Genomic DNA, 12,206 nt, shown 5'->3' with positions numbered 1-12,206 from the left:
TATTATACAAATATTTCTGCAGTGGAATACTGTATATATATAATCCTATGTGTGTGTGTGTATATATATATATATATATTGTCCGTTTTTAGTTTCCGCCTTGGTTTGAACCCTGTAGCTGCTTCTGTACACTGTGTAGATCATTCTGGATGAATGGACCAATAGAAATGCTCCAAATTACCTGTAATAATAATAATAATAATAATAATAAGCTTTTATTTTACATTGACTTCCATTCAGATTTGTCAGCATTTTTCAGCCTTCTACTGTAAAATCGCCATTTGGGAGATACATGTTTTTCATTCAGCAGCTATATATATATATATATATATATATATATATATATATATATTAGTGATGTCACTGTTAACAAATTAACGCAATCTATACCTTTAGCACGTTAAGCTTTTTTTAGCAAAAAAAAATCATCCTCATTCCACTGTTCTGTTCCTAACCTGGCTATTGCGCCCCCTAGTGGTTACACATTCAGTTACGCCACGTCTGTAGCTTCGCCTCTGTGATTTTTCAGAGGGTTGATTACATTTTATTTACGCAGAAATATGGATATAATCTCATAACTAACTCTCATTCTCGCTCTCGAGCTTCGTCGTGTTCCAGGCTAAAAGTCTCTAAACAAGAAAAAATACCAGAATTTCTTAGGAATTTATTTGTCCTCCCGCCCAAAAATTCAATGACATGCTAGCTAGCTTTTAAACTCATGATTAATCCAAATGAATCAAAATATTGCTGTGATTAACATCATTAAACTTTATCATATAAAATATATTAGATTATTAAATTAATATGACATGAGAAAATAAAAAAAACAGAAATTAAACATTTTAGTTTTTTAGTGTTTATATTTATATTGTAATCCACATTTTAGAAATCGGATAAAAAAATTGGAAATTGGATAAAGAACATTATTTGTTTTATTAATATAAGTGAACTCTGAGTGGTCGTGGCTGTCAGGCCCTTGTTATCGCGCCCTCCCCCGCCGCTGCCCACAGGCCCAAATAAGGACTTCCAGTTAATTTACGTTACGTTACGAGTGTCAACTCAGTGACTCAGTGACTTGGTTCAGTTCGTTTACGTTCACGTGTGTTTTGGTTTGGTTGTTCGTATTCTTTGTTTGGTTTGAGTTTCACCTGGGACTGGGGGTATTTAAGAAGCCTCTACACTACCATTCGACTCCGAGAATTGTATCGTTTGGGAGCTCGAGGTTTCACGAGAGGTTCCCCGTACTGTAGAGGTGTGTTGAGGCCAGCTTCTGCTTGCTGTCCTCATTCAGGAGCAAGTCACCCTGGATTCAGTGGCTACCCACATGGCCAGAAGCTCCCTCCCCTTTGTCGTTATAGCGTCGTTGGAGCGCACTTTACGTTAACCCCTGATTAGCCCAGGCTCCGTCTGTAGGATTTCGCTCTGTTCCCCCTTTTGGTTTTCCCCCTAGCGCTAGCCGCTCTCGCCAGCTCAACCCCCAGTCCCTGGTTCGTTTTTGGTCCGCCCTCTTGTTTATCACGTTTGTGTTGTGTTGGTGTTTGTTCCCACTTAGCTGCTGCATCGTTTGCCTTGTTTTGCCTTGTTGTTTATCCTTGTTTTTTGCTAATAAATCTGCTTGCTTTGAGTGGTCGTCCCATCTTGGTCTGGCCTAGCACGCCATGGCAGTGGCCATGCTACTATTCTCACCACCAGGGGACTTTGACCTCACACGTGGCCTCACAACCTTCACTGTCACTGGACTTCAAAGCTTAAATATCAATAATAAATCCTTTTTAATGTTTTACAAACATGAGATAAAATAATGAGAAGAATATCGGCCGTCTAAGATGACAATCATTGACCAGACTGGAGCTGATCTCAGTACAGCGACACTGTGATGTTTATAGATATTTGATACTTCTGACGAATTTTGCGGTTGTTTACTGAAATTAGACGCTGTTCATGATCAAACGAAAGATTGTTGTTGTTGTTTTTATGTAGGAACGCTCTTACCTGTCGCTGTGAGTAGAGACAGGTGTGATTCTGCTGGTGTCCTGCTGTAGTCCACTCAGGTAAGGAATGAGACTCTGATAAGACACTGATACGCAGGTTTACGGCCTAGTAGTGAGCTCACATGAGGAAACCTCCACATCGTGACTCAGGCAGTCCTCAGTCATGTCCGTCATTTCTTATTTATGACGTAGTTACGGCATCAGATGGCCTTCCCATTGCAGGATGACCACTGTAGGACCACAGTACCACCACCGGTCTTTGGGTAGCACGGTGCCCAGTCTTTGAGGCACTCTTTCCCCAACTCCAACAATAATAAAATAAGCAAAAAAATATATATAATAATTTAAATAATAATAAAAGCTGGAATTTGCAACCACTAGGGGGCGCAATATCCAGGTTAGGAACAGCACAAGTGGAATTTCTCAGCATGAAATGGTCAAATTTATTGGAGAAGTCACTCGTTTTAACATATTTAAAATATAACAGGGTATGAGCGTTAAATAAAACAACAACATCACAGTACTAATTATGTCTGATTACAGCACAGAGCTCCTTTATCTACATTATAGAAGCTCAGGGTGCAGGGCCTTATACCCCTCTAGCCCACGAGAGTCTTATTCTATTGGCAGTACTTCTTCTCTACAGGTTCTAGACGACATCACTTTCAGCAGTGGGTGCAACTTAAAGTAGCTGAATGCATTCGTTAGAAGGGGTGTCCACAAACATTTGGACATTCAGTGTATATAGATCCAGCAGCATCTCATCAGTGTGGAATATCAGATATGGATGTTTAGAACATTTATATACACGTTTATATCATAGAGCAACACTGAGGAACATGTTGTATGGGTCAACATAGGATTTACTGATAATGAAAGGCAGCAGGAACTAAAACCCGCGTACTGCAGGCCTGGGTGTTGGTATATAGACTTTGAACCCTCTGGCTCACTTTGCCTTTACCACAGTTCTTCAGCTGGGTTTGAAAACATGAGATTTATGAGGCTTAGGTTGAGCCAACCTGTTTGTGCAGTTAAAAATGAAACCATTAAAACATTTTATTGACACATCTGCTGCTTTTCCCAACATGGCCACAGGATGGCGGAAGAGGTTTGAGCATGGTAAGTGCAAAGGATGTATTAAATATGTCTTTGTAATTATTTATTTATTTTATTTTTATGATGTAAACAAAGTCATTCAGACCAGTTTACTGTACAATGCTCCATTCCAGAAAGCTTCCATAAACTTTTCCACAATTTTATATATTTTTAATTTTGCTGTATATATATATTTTTTGGTGTATATATATAATTGGTGTGTGTCTGTGTTTGATTCTGAAAAGCTTTAAAATAATTTGCAAATATATATATAAAATATATTTAAAATATATATATAATAAATATAAATATATATATATATATTTTTTTTTTTTTTTTTTTTTTTTTTTGCTGTATAGATATTTTTGGTGTGTGTGTCTGTGTATGATTTTGAAAAGCTTTAACATAATTTACATATATATATATATTTAAATATATATAATAAATATAAATATATAACTTTTTCTGTATCTATATTTTTGGTGTGTGTGTGTCTGTGTTTGATTTTGAAAAGCTTTAAAATAATTTATAAAAATAATTGTATTATTAGCAATTAGCTGGCTACTGTTTCTATGGAAACACAAATGACGTTGCAGTGAGTCGCTCCATAGCGTATACACGGTCCTTTTTTCGGTTAATAAAAGATCGTATTTTTAAATGTTATATTTAATGATTGTTTGTACTTGTCCTTTATAAATAAAAAAACACGAATTTATTTATTTGTTTATTTGTTTGTTCGCTCCTCTCCCTCCATTTTGAAGTGTTTTGATCCCGCGAGCTCTCACAGCTAGCTAACTCCGCCCCTCCCGCGCTGTGACTGGCTGCCAGCCCCTACCCTCCCGCGCTGTGATTGGTTTAGCGTTTCGCACTAACCAACCCGAGCGCGGAGGAGGCGGGGCGCTGCGGAATACGGGCGGTAAGTGAAGCTTCCTTGTTTATGTCGGCGGAGGAAGACGGCGGGGCTCCAGTCCGGCCCGCAGCGATGGCGCAGAACGGCGCTCTCTCGTCCCTCCTCCTCGCCCTCACCCTGGTGTCAGGGCAGTACGTGCCGCCGGTGAGTCCCCGCCAGCGGGTCGGGTGGGTTTCGGGTCGAGCAGACGTGTGTTTGCGGTGGAAATGAGGGGAAACGTCCGTGTGACGTTGGGGCGGTTAGGCAGCAGGTCCTAAAGGTCAGGGCGGGCAGCAGACACTACAGCTGTGGCCAGTAGCTGACCAGACTCTCTCTCTCATCCACAGTTCACTGAGGACTGCCGGGCGGGCATGTACCCACCAAGTGGACCCACGTATGTATTCCTGAGGGTCCTGAGGGTCCTGAGGTTCTACAGGCTGGGTGTCCTGTTTTGTAACAGCCTGCTCTTCCAGTTTTGTAATCTTCGCCCTCCTCGTGGCTTTGAGCCTCTGGAGGTTTCGGAGGTAAGTGAAAGTTAACGCTGAGCTCTGCTCCTGTCGCTGCAGGTTCAAAGGGGCCGTCACCTGGTACACCGTAGACCTGGACCTGGCCCCCGGAGAGAGGTGGAAGGGTGTCATCACGGACAAAAAGGCCGAAGTAAGTGTACAGCGTCTGTTCTGTACTGTGGCTGCTTTGCCGTCATGTGACAGTGCTGCATCACATGACCGTCATCATGCGCTCCGGTTGAGGTCAGTTCAGGTCAGCTGTGGAGAACCTGGGCGGGAGGTCCTGAGTAGGCCCGGGACGTCTCTGTGTAAGCAAATTTCAGTACACCTCCTGACCTGAAATGGACAAAAGTATTGGGACAGTGCAGCCATTGCTGTCACGGATGCTTGTGTAGGACTAGATGAAGATGCAACGTATTAAAAAAAAAACCTACTGGCGCCATGCTGAGGTCATCCGACCTCCCTCCCTGGGCAGTGGAGACCAGCTACCCCAACACAAGCAAGAGAGAAGAAACAGGGAATGAGCGGGTGTCCCAATACTTTTGTCCTGGAGTGTACCAGTAACTATTTAACCCCTTTCTTCTTGTGTAGTTGGTCAGTATGATGCAGGCCATCAAGGACCTAGCAGATGCCTTCGTCCCCAGCGGGCGGCTCGTGGAGCTTGTGGACCGGGATTTGGTGAGTGTGTGTGTGTGTGTGTGTGTGTGCAAAAGTGTGTGTTAGCACTGGATCTTACGTGTACGTTTGGTCTGCAGCCCCTGATGGTCGGCACGCTCCCGTATCCTTTCGGCGAGGAGATGAAAGGAATCGCAGCGGCTTCAGGGGTTCCTTTAGGTAGGACGTCACTTAAGCTAAGTTTCAGTACACCTCAGTTAAATGGACAGAAGTATTGGGACAGTGCACGTCAGGTGCTTGTCTAGTTCCCTGTAGAGAAAGGCATACTGCCATTGGCAGTTAAATGGACAGAAGTATTGGGACAGTCCATTTAACTGAGGTGTACTCTCTCTCTGGAGCAGATGAATCAACATCATGAAGCTATTGGCACCATGCTGCCCAATGCCAGGCCAGGTGTGGGCTAGAGAGGGGTGTGTCTATTGGACATTCCTTCTTCTCTACAGGGACTGAATTGTGTTTTCTCTCTTGTGTCTTTCTCTCCCGGTTTGTGAAGGCGAGGTTGTGCTCTTCAACATCTTCTACGAGATCTTCACAGTGTGCACCTCGCTAGTCGCAGAAGACCCTGACGGTAGGCGGATGCTCTCCGGCACTCCTCTTTCAGCTAGAGTAGAGTTTGGGGTGGGTTGTGGTTTACGCTCTTCTCTGAGACATGAACTGTGCGTTACAGGAAACCTCATCCACGCCAGGAACCTGGACTTCGGCCTTTTCATGGGGTAATTCCAGCTTCTCAGTCTCGAGGCTCTATGATCAGGAAAGATCCCTGTCTTTTTAACTCTGGTCTGGTCTGGTCTGGTCTGGTCTTTCAGCTGGGACCTGAAGAACCATTCCTGGGTGATCACAGAGAAGCTGAAGCCTCTGGTGGTGAACATCGACTTTACACGGAACAACCACACCGTCTTCAAGTCCACCAACTTCGCCGGATATGTGGGCATGCTGACCGGCATCAGGCCTGTAAGTATGGCCGCTTTCCCAGCCTGTGGGGGTTAGGCTGAATTCTTATGTGACCTGTAAAATGGAGTGGAGAATATCTCTGGAGAGCATCACCACTGGTAATCACAAGGCTTGATGTTGGATCTTTAACTGTGTGCTGAACGATCTCACAACATTTAACATTTAAAGCATCTAAAGCTCCTTTAGTAGATGCGCTATTTAGACAAAAGTATTGGGACACCTGTTTGTACATTTGTTTCTTCTGAACATTTCCAAAGAGTTTCTCCTGCTTTTGTTAGAGTAGCCGTCTCTACCGTCCAGGGAAAAGAAGAAGGCTTTCTACTAGATTTTTGGAGCAGAGCGTTTGCTGTGAGGATTTGACTGCATTCAGCCACAAGAGCTGCGTTAGCGAGCAGGGTGTCGGATGGAGCGCCACCCGTTCACCCGACGAACACGTTCGTGATGTTGATCTGCTTCAGAGAGATAGTCCTAATTTACCAGCAGTACTTCTTCTTCTTCTTCTTCTTCTTCTTCTCCCTGCAGGGATTAGACGAACTGCTGATTGTATGGGCTGAATGCTTTCATTAGAAGGGGTGTCCACAAACTTTTGTCTTTTTCCACTTCTGCAGTTTGTTCTAAAAAAAGAGGAATCTGAGCCACAGAGCTGCTGTACTGCAATCACGTTATGTTGTCAGAAGATTGCATTATAAGACATGTGACTCTCTCTCTCTCTCTCTCTCTCTCTCTCTCTCTCTCTCTCTCTCTCTCTCGCTCACTTCCTCCTACTCACTGAAGCATGTGTTCACCCTCACGATGAACGAGCGGTTCAGTCTGGACGGAGGCTACATTGGTGAGTACGAACCTCCCCCCTCCTCCTCCTCCTCCTCCCTGATTGGAGGAAGCTTGCATGATACTCTTTTTAACTCCACAGATCAGCCACAACATTAGAACCACTCATGATCAAGGGCTGGGATCTGCATATCGGTCAGCAAGTGAACCAAGCTGTGATGTTCTAGACGACTGGGTCAGAACATCTCCAAAATCATCAGGCGCCGGGTCCTGCTGGGTTGTTCCCAGGGTGTGCCGCGGTCAGCACCTACCGAAAGTGTTGAGAAGGGTCGCGGACGCCCAAGGCTCTCACTGAGGGCTTTAAAGAATCTGCTGCTAACATTAACGGGACACCTTCAGAGGTCTTGTGGGGGTCGTGTCTTGGCGGGGCAGAGGTTCTAATGTTATGGCAGATCTGGGAATGTTATGTACATATGGCCTGAATACTGTTTCTGTTTGTATATCCATAATTACGTCTACCTCAACTCTTTAGCCAAAAATGCCCACCTGCACTGTAGCTCTTCGGGCTCCTAGAGGTCCCAGCTAAGGGTTTTTAGGGCAGCACCCTTCTTGACCTGGCTGAACTTGAAAACCTGGCAGTCATATGAGGGTTTTGCTTTGCCTGTCTTACCAGCATATGAGAAGTTCTCTCCAAGAGTTCTTCTCTTATCCAGATCTTGTCTGGACGTCCGCAGTTCTCCTGGATTGTCGTTTTTGTGGAGCATTAGTAGGTCATGTGACCAGGGTTCCTCAGGATGCGAGAGTGCTCAGTGTGGTGGTCTGTTGTCGTGACGGCCGCAGCGGCTCAGGTTCCTCCTGCTGATGCTTTGCAGGTATTCTGGAGTGGATCTTGGGGAAGAGAGACGGCATGTGGATGAGCTTCCTGACCCGCTCGGTCCTGGAGAACGCCACCAGGTAAGAGCGAAGCCGAGGGCACGGGGCTCGGAACCCGGGTTTGAAGATGATGAGGAGGAGGGCTTGTGTTTATAGTAGCTAAGCAGAACAAAGGAAGCTGCTAGATGAGGTAGTGATGGTGAAGGCTTGTCTTGTGTAGCTATGCAGAACTTTAGAAGCTGCTCAGTGAGGAGGAGGAGGAGGATGAAGATGATAAAGGCTTTGACTTTTGTGTAGCCAGTGAAAAGAGAAGAAGCTGCTGGATGAAGATGATGATGATGATGATGATGAAGAATGCTAATCTGTTAAATAAAGCTATGCCGAAGATAAAAAAAAACTGATGATGATGATGATGATGATGAAGGCTTGACTTTTGTTTGTAGCCATGCAGAAGTGAAAAAGCTTGATGATAATGATGATGATGAGGAAGGCTTGTGTTGTGTGAAGCTAAGAAGCTGATGATGATGATGATGATGATGGTGATGAAGGCTTGTGTTGTGTGCAGTTATGCAGAAGCTAAGAAGCTGCTGTCGGACACTAAGCTTTTGGCTCCTGCCTACTTCATTCTGGGAGGGAACCAGACCGGGGAGGCCTGCATCATCACCAGATCCAGAACACACAGCATCAGACCCTTAGAGTGAGTACACACACACACAGACACACACACACACACACACACACACACACGTTGATAGAAGGAGGGTGTGTCTACACTGTATCTGTGAGACGGTTGTGTTCCTCCAGACTTGACCTGAAGCAGGGCAGATGGTACGTCCTGGAGACCAACTATGACCACTGGAAGGAGCCTCTGTTCCTGGACGACCGGAGAACTCCAGCCATGAAGTGCATGAACCAGACCACACAGGCTGTGAGTGCCCCCTTCTCCTCCTCCTCCTCCTCTTCCTCCTCCTCTTCCTCTTCAGCGTTTACACTGCTCTTCATCAGGTCTACCATGACTCTCTGGTGTGACGGTCAAGATGTCAAGCATAGCAGTGTGCTGAATTTTCCCATAGGAATGAAAGCCCAACCAGTCACACTGGGGGAACCACAACAACCACCTTAGACAATGTTGCAACCATGACGACTGCCAGGCAACCACCAAGTAATCATCTGAAAATGCCAGATAAGCAACATAATGGCAACAAAACGTAGTGAAACCATGGCGACCACCTAGAAATACTAGAGTAGTCATCTAGCCATAGCACCATAGCAACTACTGAGCAACACTACAAAACCCATTTAACATTTACCTAGCATCACCATCAGCATTTATGGAACTTAATTATTTTGTCCCTACATTGTTCCAGTGACCATAACAACTGCATTCAATCACCTAGCAACACCCTTAGAACCACTAAGCAGCTCTTTAGCAGCCACCGATACACCTAGCAGCATCATAGCATCTTAGCAACACTACAGCAACCACCCAGCTACTACCTAGCAACCTAATAGCAACCACCTGGGATACCCTAGCAACCACCCAGAAACAGCATGGCAAGTATATGTGCTGTGAACACCACAGCACATATCTAGCAATCCCCAAGCAACTGGTATATCTAGTATACCATAGCAACCACCTAGATACTACCTAGCAACCACCTGGGATACCCTAGCAACCACCCAGAAACACCATGGCAGGTATCTATGAACACCACAGCACATACCTAGCAATCCCCAAGCAACTGGTATATCTGGTATACCATAGCAACCACCCAGCTATTACCTAGCAACCACCCAGAAACACCATGGCAGGTATCTATGAACACCACAGCACATACCTAGCAATCTCCAAGCAACTGGTATATCTGGTTATACCATAGCAACAGCCTAGCAACTGCCTGGAAGTGAGTCTCTCTCTTTTTTTTTGAATAAAAATCTCTGATGTCGTCAATATTGATTGAACCGGACCCGTCTGACCCAACTCGGCTGGGCTGTCCTCTGATATCGCCTGTATCGCAAATTGGGCAGAAAGCCAGAGCATGGACCCACTGCTGTAACTCCCGGGCTGTGGTCCCCCCGCCTCAGACCTGTGGACTCTCGCTCTGCAAATGTTTACATTCCTCTTATCAGACCCGGCGGCTGACCGCAGCTAATCAGCGCCTTAAGAGCTGGGTCAGGGGTCGGCGCTGGGAAACCGCAGATATCTGCAGAGCATTGTGGAGGGTTTGGGGGGGGGGGTGCAGGCCTGGAGTCTGTAGTAACCGCAGTAACCGCAGTGGTGTCTGATTACATTCATGTCCTCTGCGTTTGGTTTGCTTTGATCATAGACGCATTAGGAATGTCTAAGTGACCCATTAGAAACTCGGCTTACTGTAACCGCGGCTGACCGCTTATCCTCCTCTTGCAGAGCATCTCCTTGAAGACTGTCTACGACGTTCTTTCCACCAAACCAGTCTTGAATAAAGTGGGTACTATTTTTATTATTATTATTATTATTATTATTATTATTGTTTTGATGTATCTCACGATCAATTTAAGTTACCTTATTTTTATTTTTCTCTCCTTAACGCAGCTGACCACGTACACTACGCTTATGGAGGTCTCCAAGGGGAAGCTGGAGTCGTTCATTCGCGACTGTCCCAACCCCTGCATGCCCTGGTAGCCGGATGCTGGAATCCCGTTGCCTTATTATGGCTAATTAGTGCTGATTTAGGACTACGAGCTCATTCCTCTGAACCGACGTGAGCGTTCGAGCATTCGTTTAAAATACGTACAGCATATCGCTGCTGTCCAGTGAAAACCCGCCCATTTTTCCAACCCTGTGGCCTCATTTGTACACTACGTAGATGATCGTGGATGAACAGACCAATAGGAACGCTCGAAATGACGTTGTGTAAACTCTTATTTTACATTGACTTCCAATCAAAGTTAAGAGCATTTTTGCCTTCTATTAAAAAATCTAAAATTTTCGTTTTACTGGACAGCAACGATGTGTATATTATTGGATGTGACACTAACGCTGTGTATCTGTCAAATTGACGATATCGTAAATGTCGTAAACTGACCAAGGTAAATAAAGTTAGCTGGATTAAACCGAGCCTCATTAAACACGATATTAAATAAGATTTTGCGTTTTAATGTTATTTTTAATCTAAAAATGCTAAATGTCTCCCTCTGGTTATTGTTTGATTTGTCTAATTGTTTCATTTTTAATGGATTTTAATGGATCTTGGTGGAAGTTTTGGTGATTTGCTTACAATTTATTAAGCACTTTTGCTAAAGTTCAGCTTTTTTTTTTTATCTTTTGTTTGTTTATTTTTATTTTTTTACTTGTGATTCTGAACATTCACTGGACTCATGATTGAGAATGTCTTTCTAATGTTGTGTGTTAAATATGCTTTGGTTGCATTGGTTAGCCACAGAGCAAAGGAGCAAAACATCATGGGCCGACACTGATTGTTTGTTTATTAATTTTCACATAGATTTCGATCAGAAATTCCGTAAATTCCTCAGAGATCATAGCATTTTACATTCCTCAGGGCTACAAGAGCAGCACACCGGGGCTCTGACTGGACCACGGGTTGGCATCCCGGGTCACGCTGCTTGCCATCAGCAGCCGGAGTCAGAGTGAGCACAACTGGGAAGCCGTGTCTTGGCTACCTAGCGATGCTGCATCAGCGGCAGTTGGAGAAGAGTGACCACTGTTGATGGCTAATGTTAGACGGAGTTCGCGTAAACGAGGATTGGGTGCTTAGCCTTAATTAGCCTTAATTCTCAACATCAACAGATTCTGGGTTGAAATATCAATCGACTCTAAATCTAAATATCTGACCAGTGCTGATCACACCTTCAGATCCTCCAGTGCCGTTATCATTACAGTACCGCGGTGCATGAATGTACGCCATTCCCAAAGTGCTCTTGCATAAAGGATATTGTTTGTTGTTGACTGGCCTGAATGTTGCTGTTCTATAATAATAAAACCATAAATAAAGTAACAGGGTGGTGAAATGCTTATGTTTAAGCCTCGCAGTGCTCCACCTAGTGGATATTTACTGAAAGTGCTGCTGATTTTCAGTGTGTCGTCCATGTGGACTGGCTCATTTACCTAAAATAAATGTGATGATTTGAAATAAAGTATTTGAAAACTACTTGCAGAACGTGGCGTCTGATTGTGGTGCTAATACTGTGTGTTTAAACGAGGTTTATGTTCTTCAAGAAGCAGCAAAATCCCACTTAAAATTGATTGTTTTATTTTTCTAATTGTTTCATTTTTGATGGATGCAAAATGGTCTTGGTGGAAGTTTTGGTGATTTGCTTACTGAAACTGAATCACAGTCAATTTAATAAGCACTTTTGCTCAAGTTCAGCTCTTTGGACTCATGATTGAGAATGTATTTCTAATGTTGTGTGTTAAATATGCTTTGGTTGCAGAGCAAAGAAACATCATGGGCCGGCACT

At 44.2% G+C, this 12,206-nt stretch overlaps 1 protein-coding gene across 1 annotated transcript; it reads left to right on the top strand.

Moving 5' to 3' along the window:
• The first annotated feature begins 4,006 nt into the window (after nucleotides 1-4,006).
• Nucleotides 4,007-11,896, top strand: asah1b (N-acylsphingosine amidohydrolase (acid ceramidase) 1b). The gene is made up of 14 exons (XM_072670180.1): nucleotides 4,007-4,140; nucleotides 4,323-4,369; nucleotides 4,542-4,632; nucleotides 5,073-5,159; nucleotides 5,237-5,315; nucleotides 5,650-5,724; nucleotides 5,824-5,869; nucleotides 5,963-6,107; nucleotides 6,882-6,936; nucleotides 7,748-7,829; nucleotides 8,314-8,445; nucleotides 8,553-8,676; nucleotides 10,156-10,212; nucleotides 10,321-11,896. The coding sequence occupies exons 1-14, from the start codon at nucleotides 4,024-4,026 to the stop codon at nucleotides 10,408-10,410; spliced, it is 1,227 nt and encodes a 408-aa protein (XP_072526281.1). The 5' UTR covers nucleotides 4,007-4,023; the 3' UTR covers nucleotides 10,411-11,896.
• Nucleotides 11,897-12,206: the final 310 nt, after the last annotated feature.

This window comes from Salminus brasiliensis, chromosome 24, assembly GCF_030463535.1.
Source record: "Salminus brasiliensis chromosome 24, fSalBra1.hap2, whole genome shotgun sequence".
NCBI lineage: Eukaryota > Metazoa > Chordata > Actinopteri > Characiformes > Bryconidae > Salminus > Salminus brasiliensis.
Note: the sequence above shows the minus strand (reverse complement) of the source record. Positions and strands in the feature narration are given on the sequence as shown.

Excerpts from the sequence above, each read along its gene's own strand:
- asah1b (XM_072670180.1), top strand. The coding sequence starts at position 4,024 with ATGTCGGCGGAGGAAGACGGCGGGGCTCCAGTCCGGCCCGCAGCGATG. Across the intron at positions 5,316-5,649 it reads GGCTTCAGGGGTTCCTTTAG|GCGAGGTTGTGCTCTTCAAC; the intron begins GTAGGACGTCAC and ends CGGTTTGTGAAG. Across the intron at positions 8,677-10,155 it reads TGAACCAGACCACACAGGCT|AGCATCTCCTTGAAGACTGT; the intron begins GTGAGTGCCCCC and ends CTCCTCTTGCAG.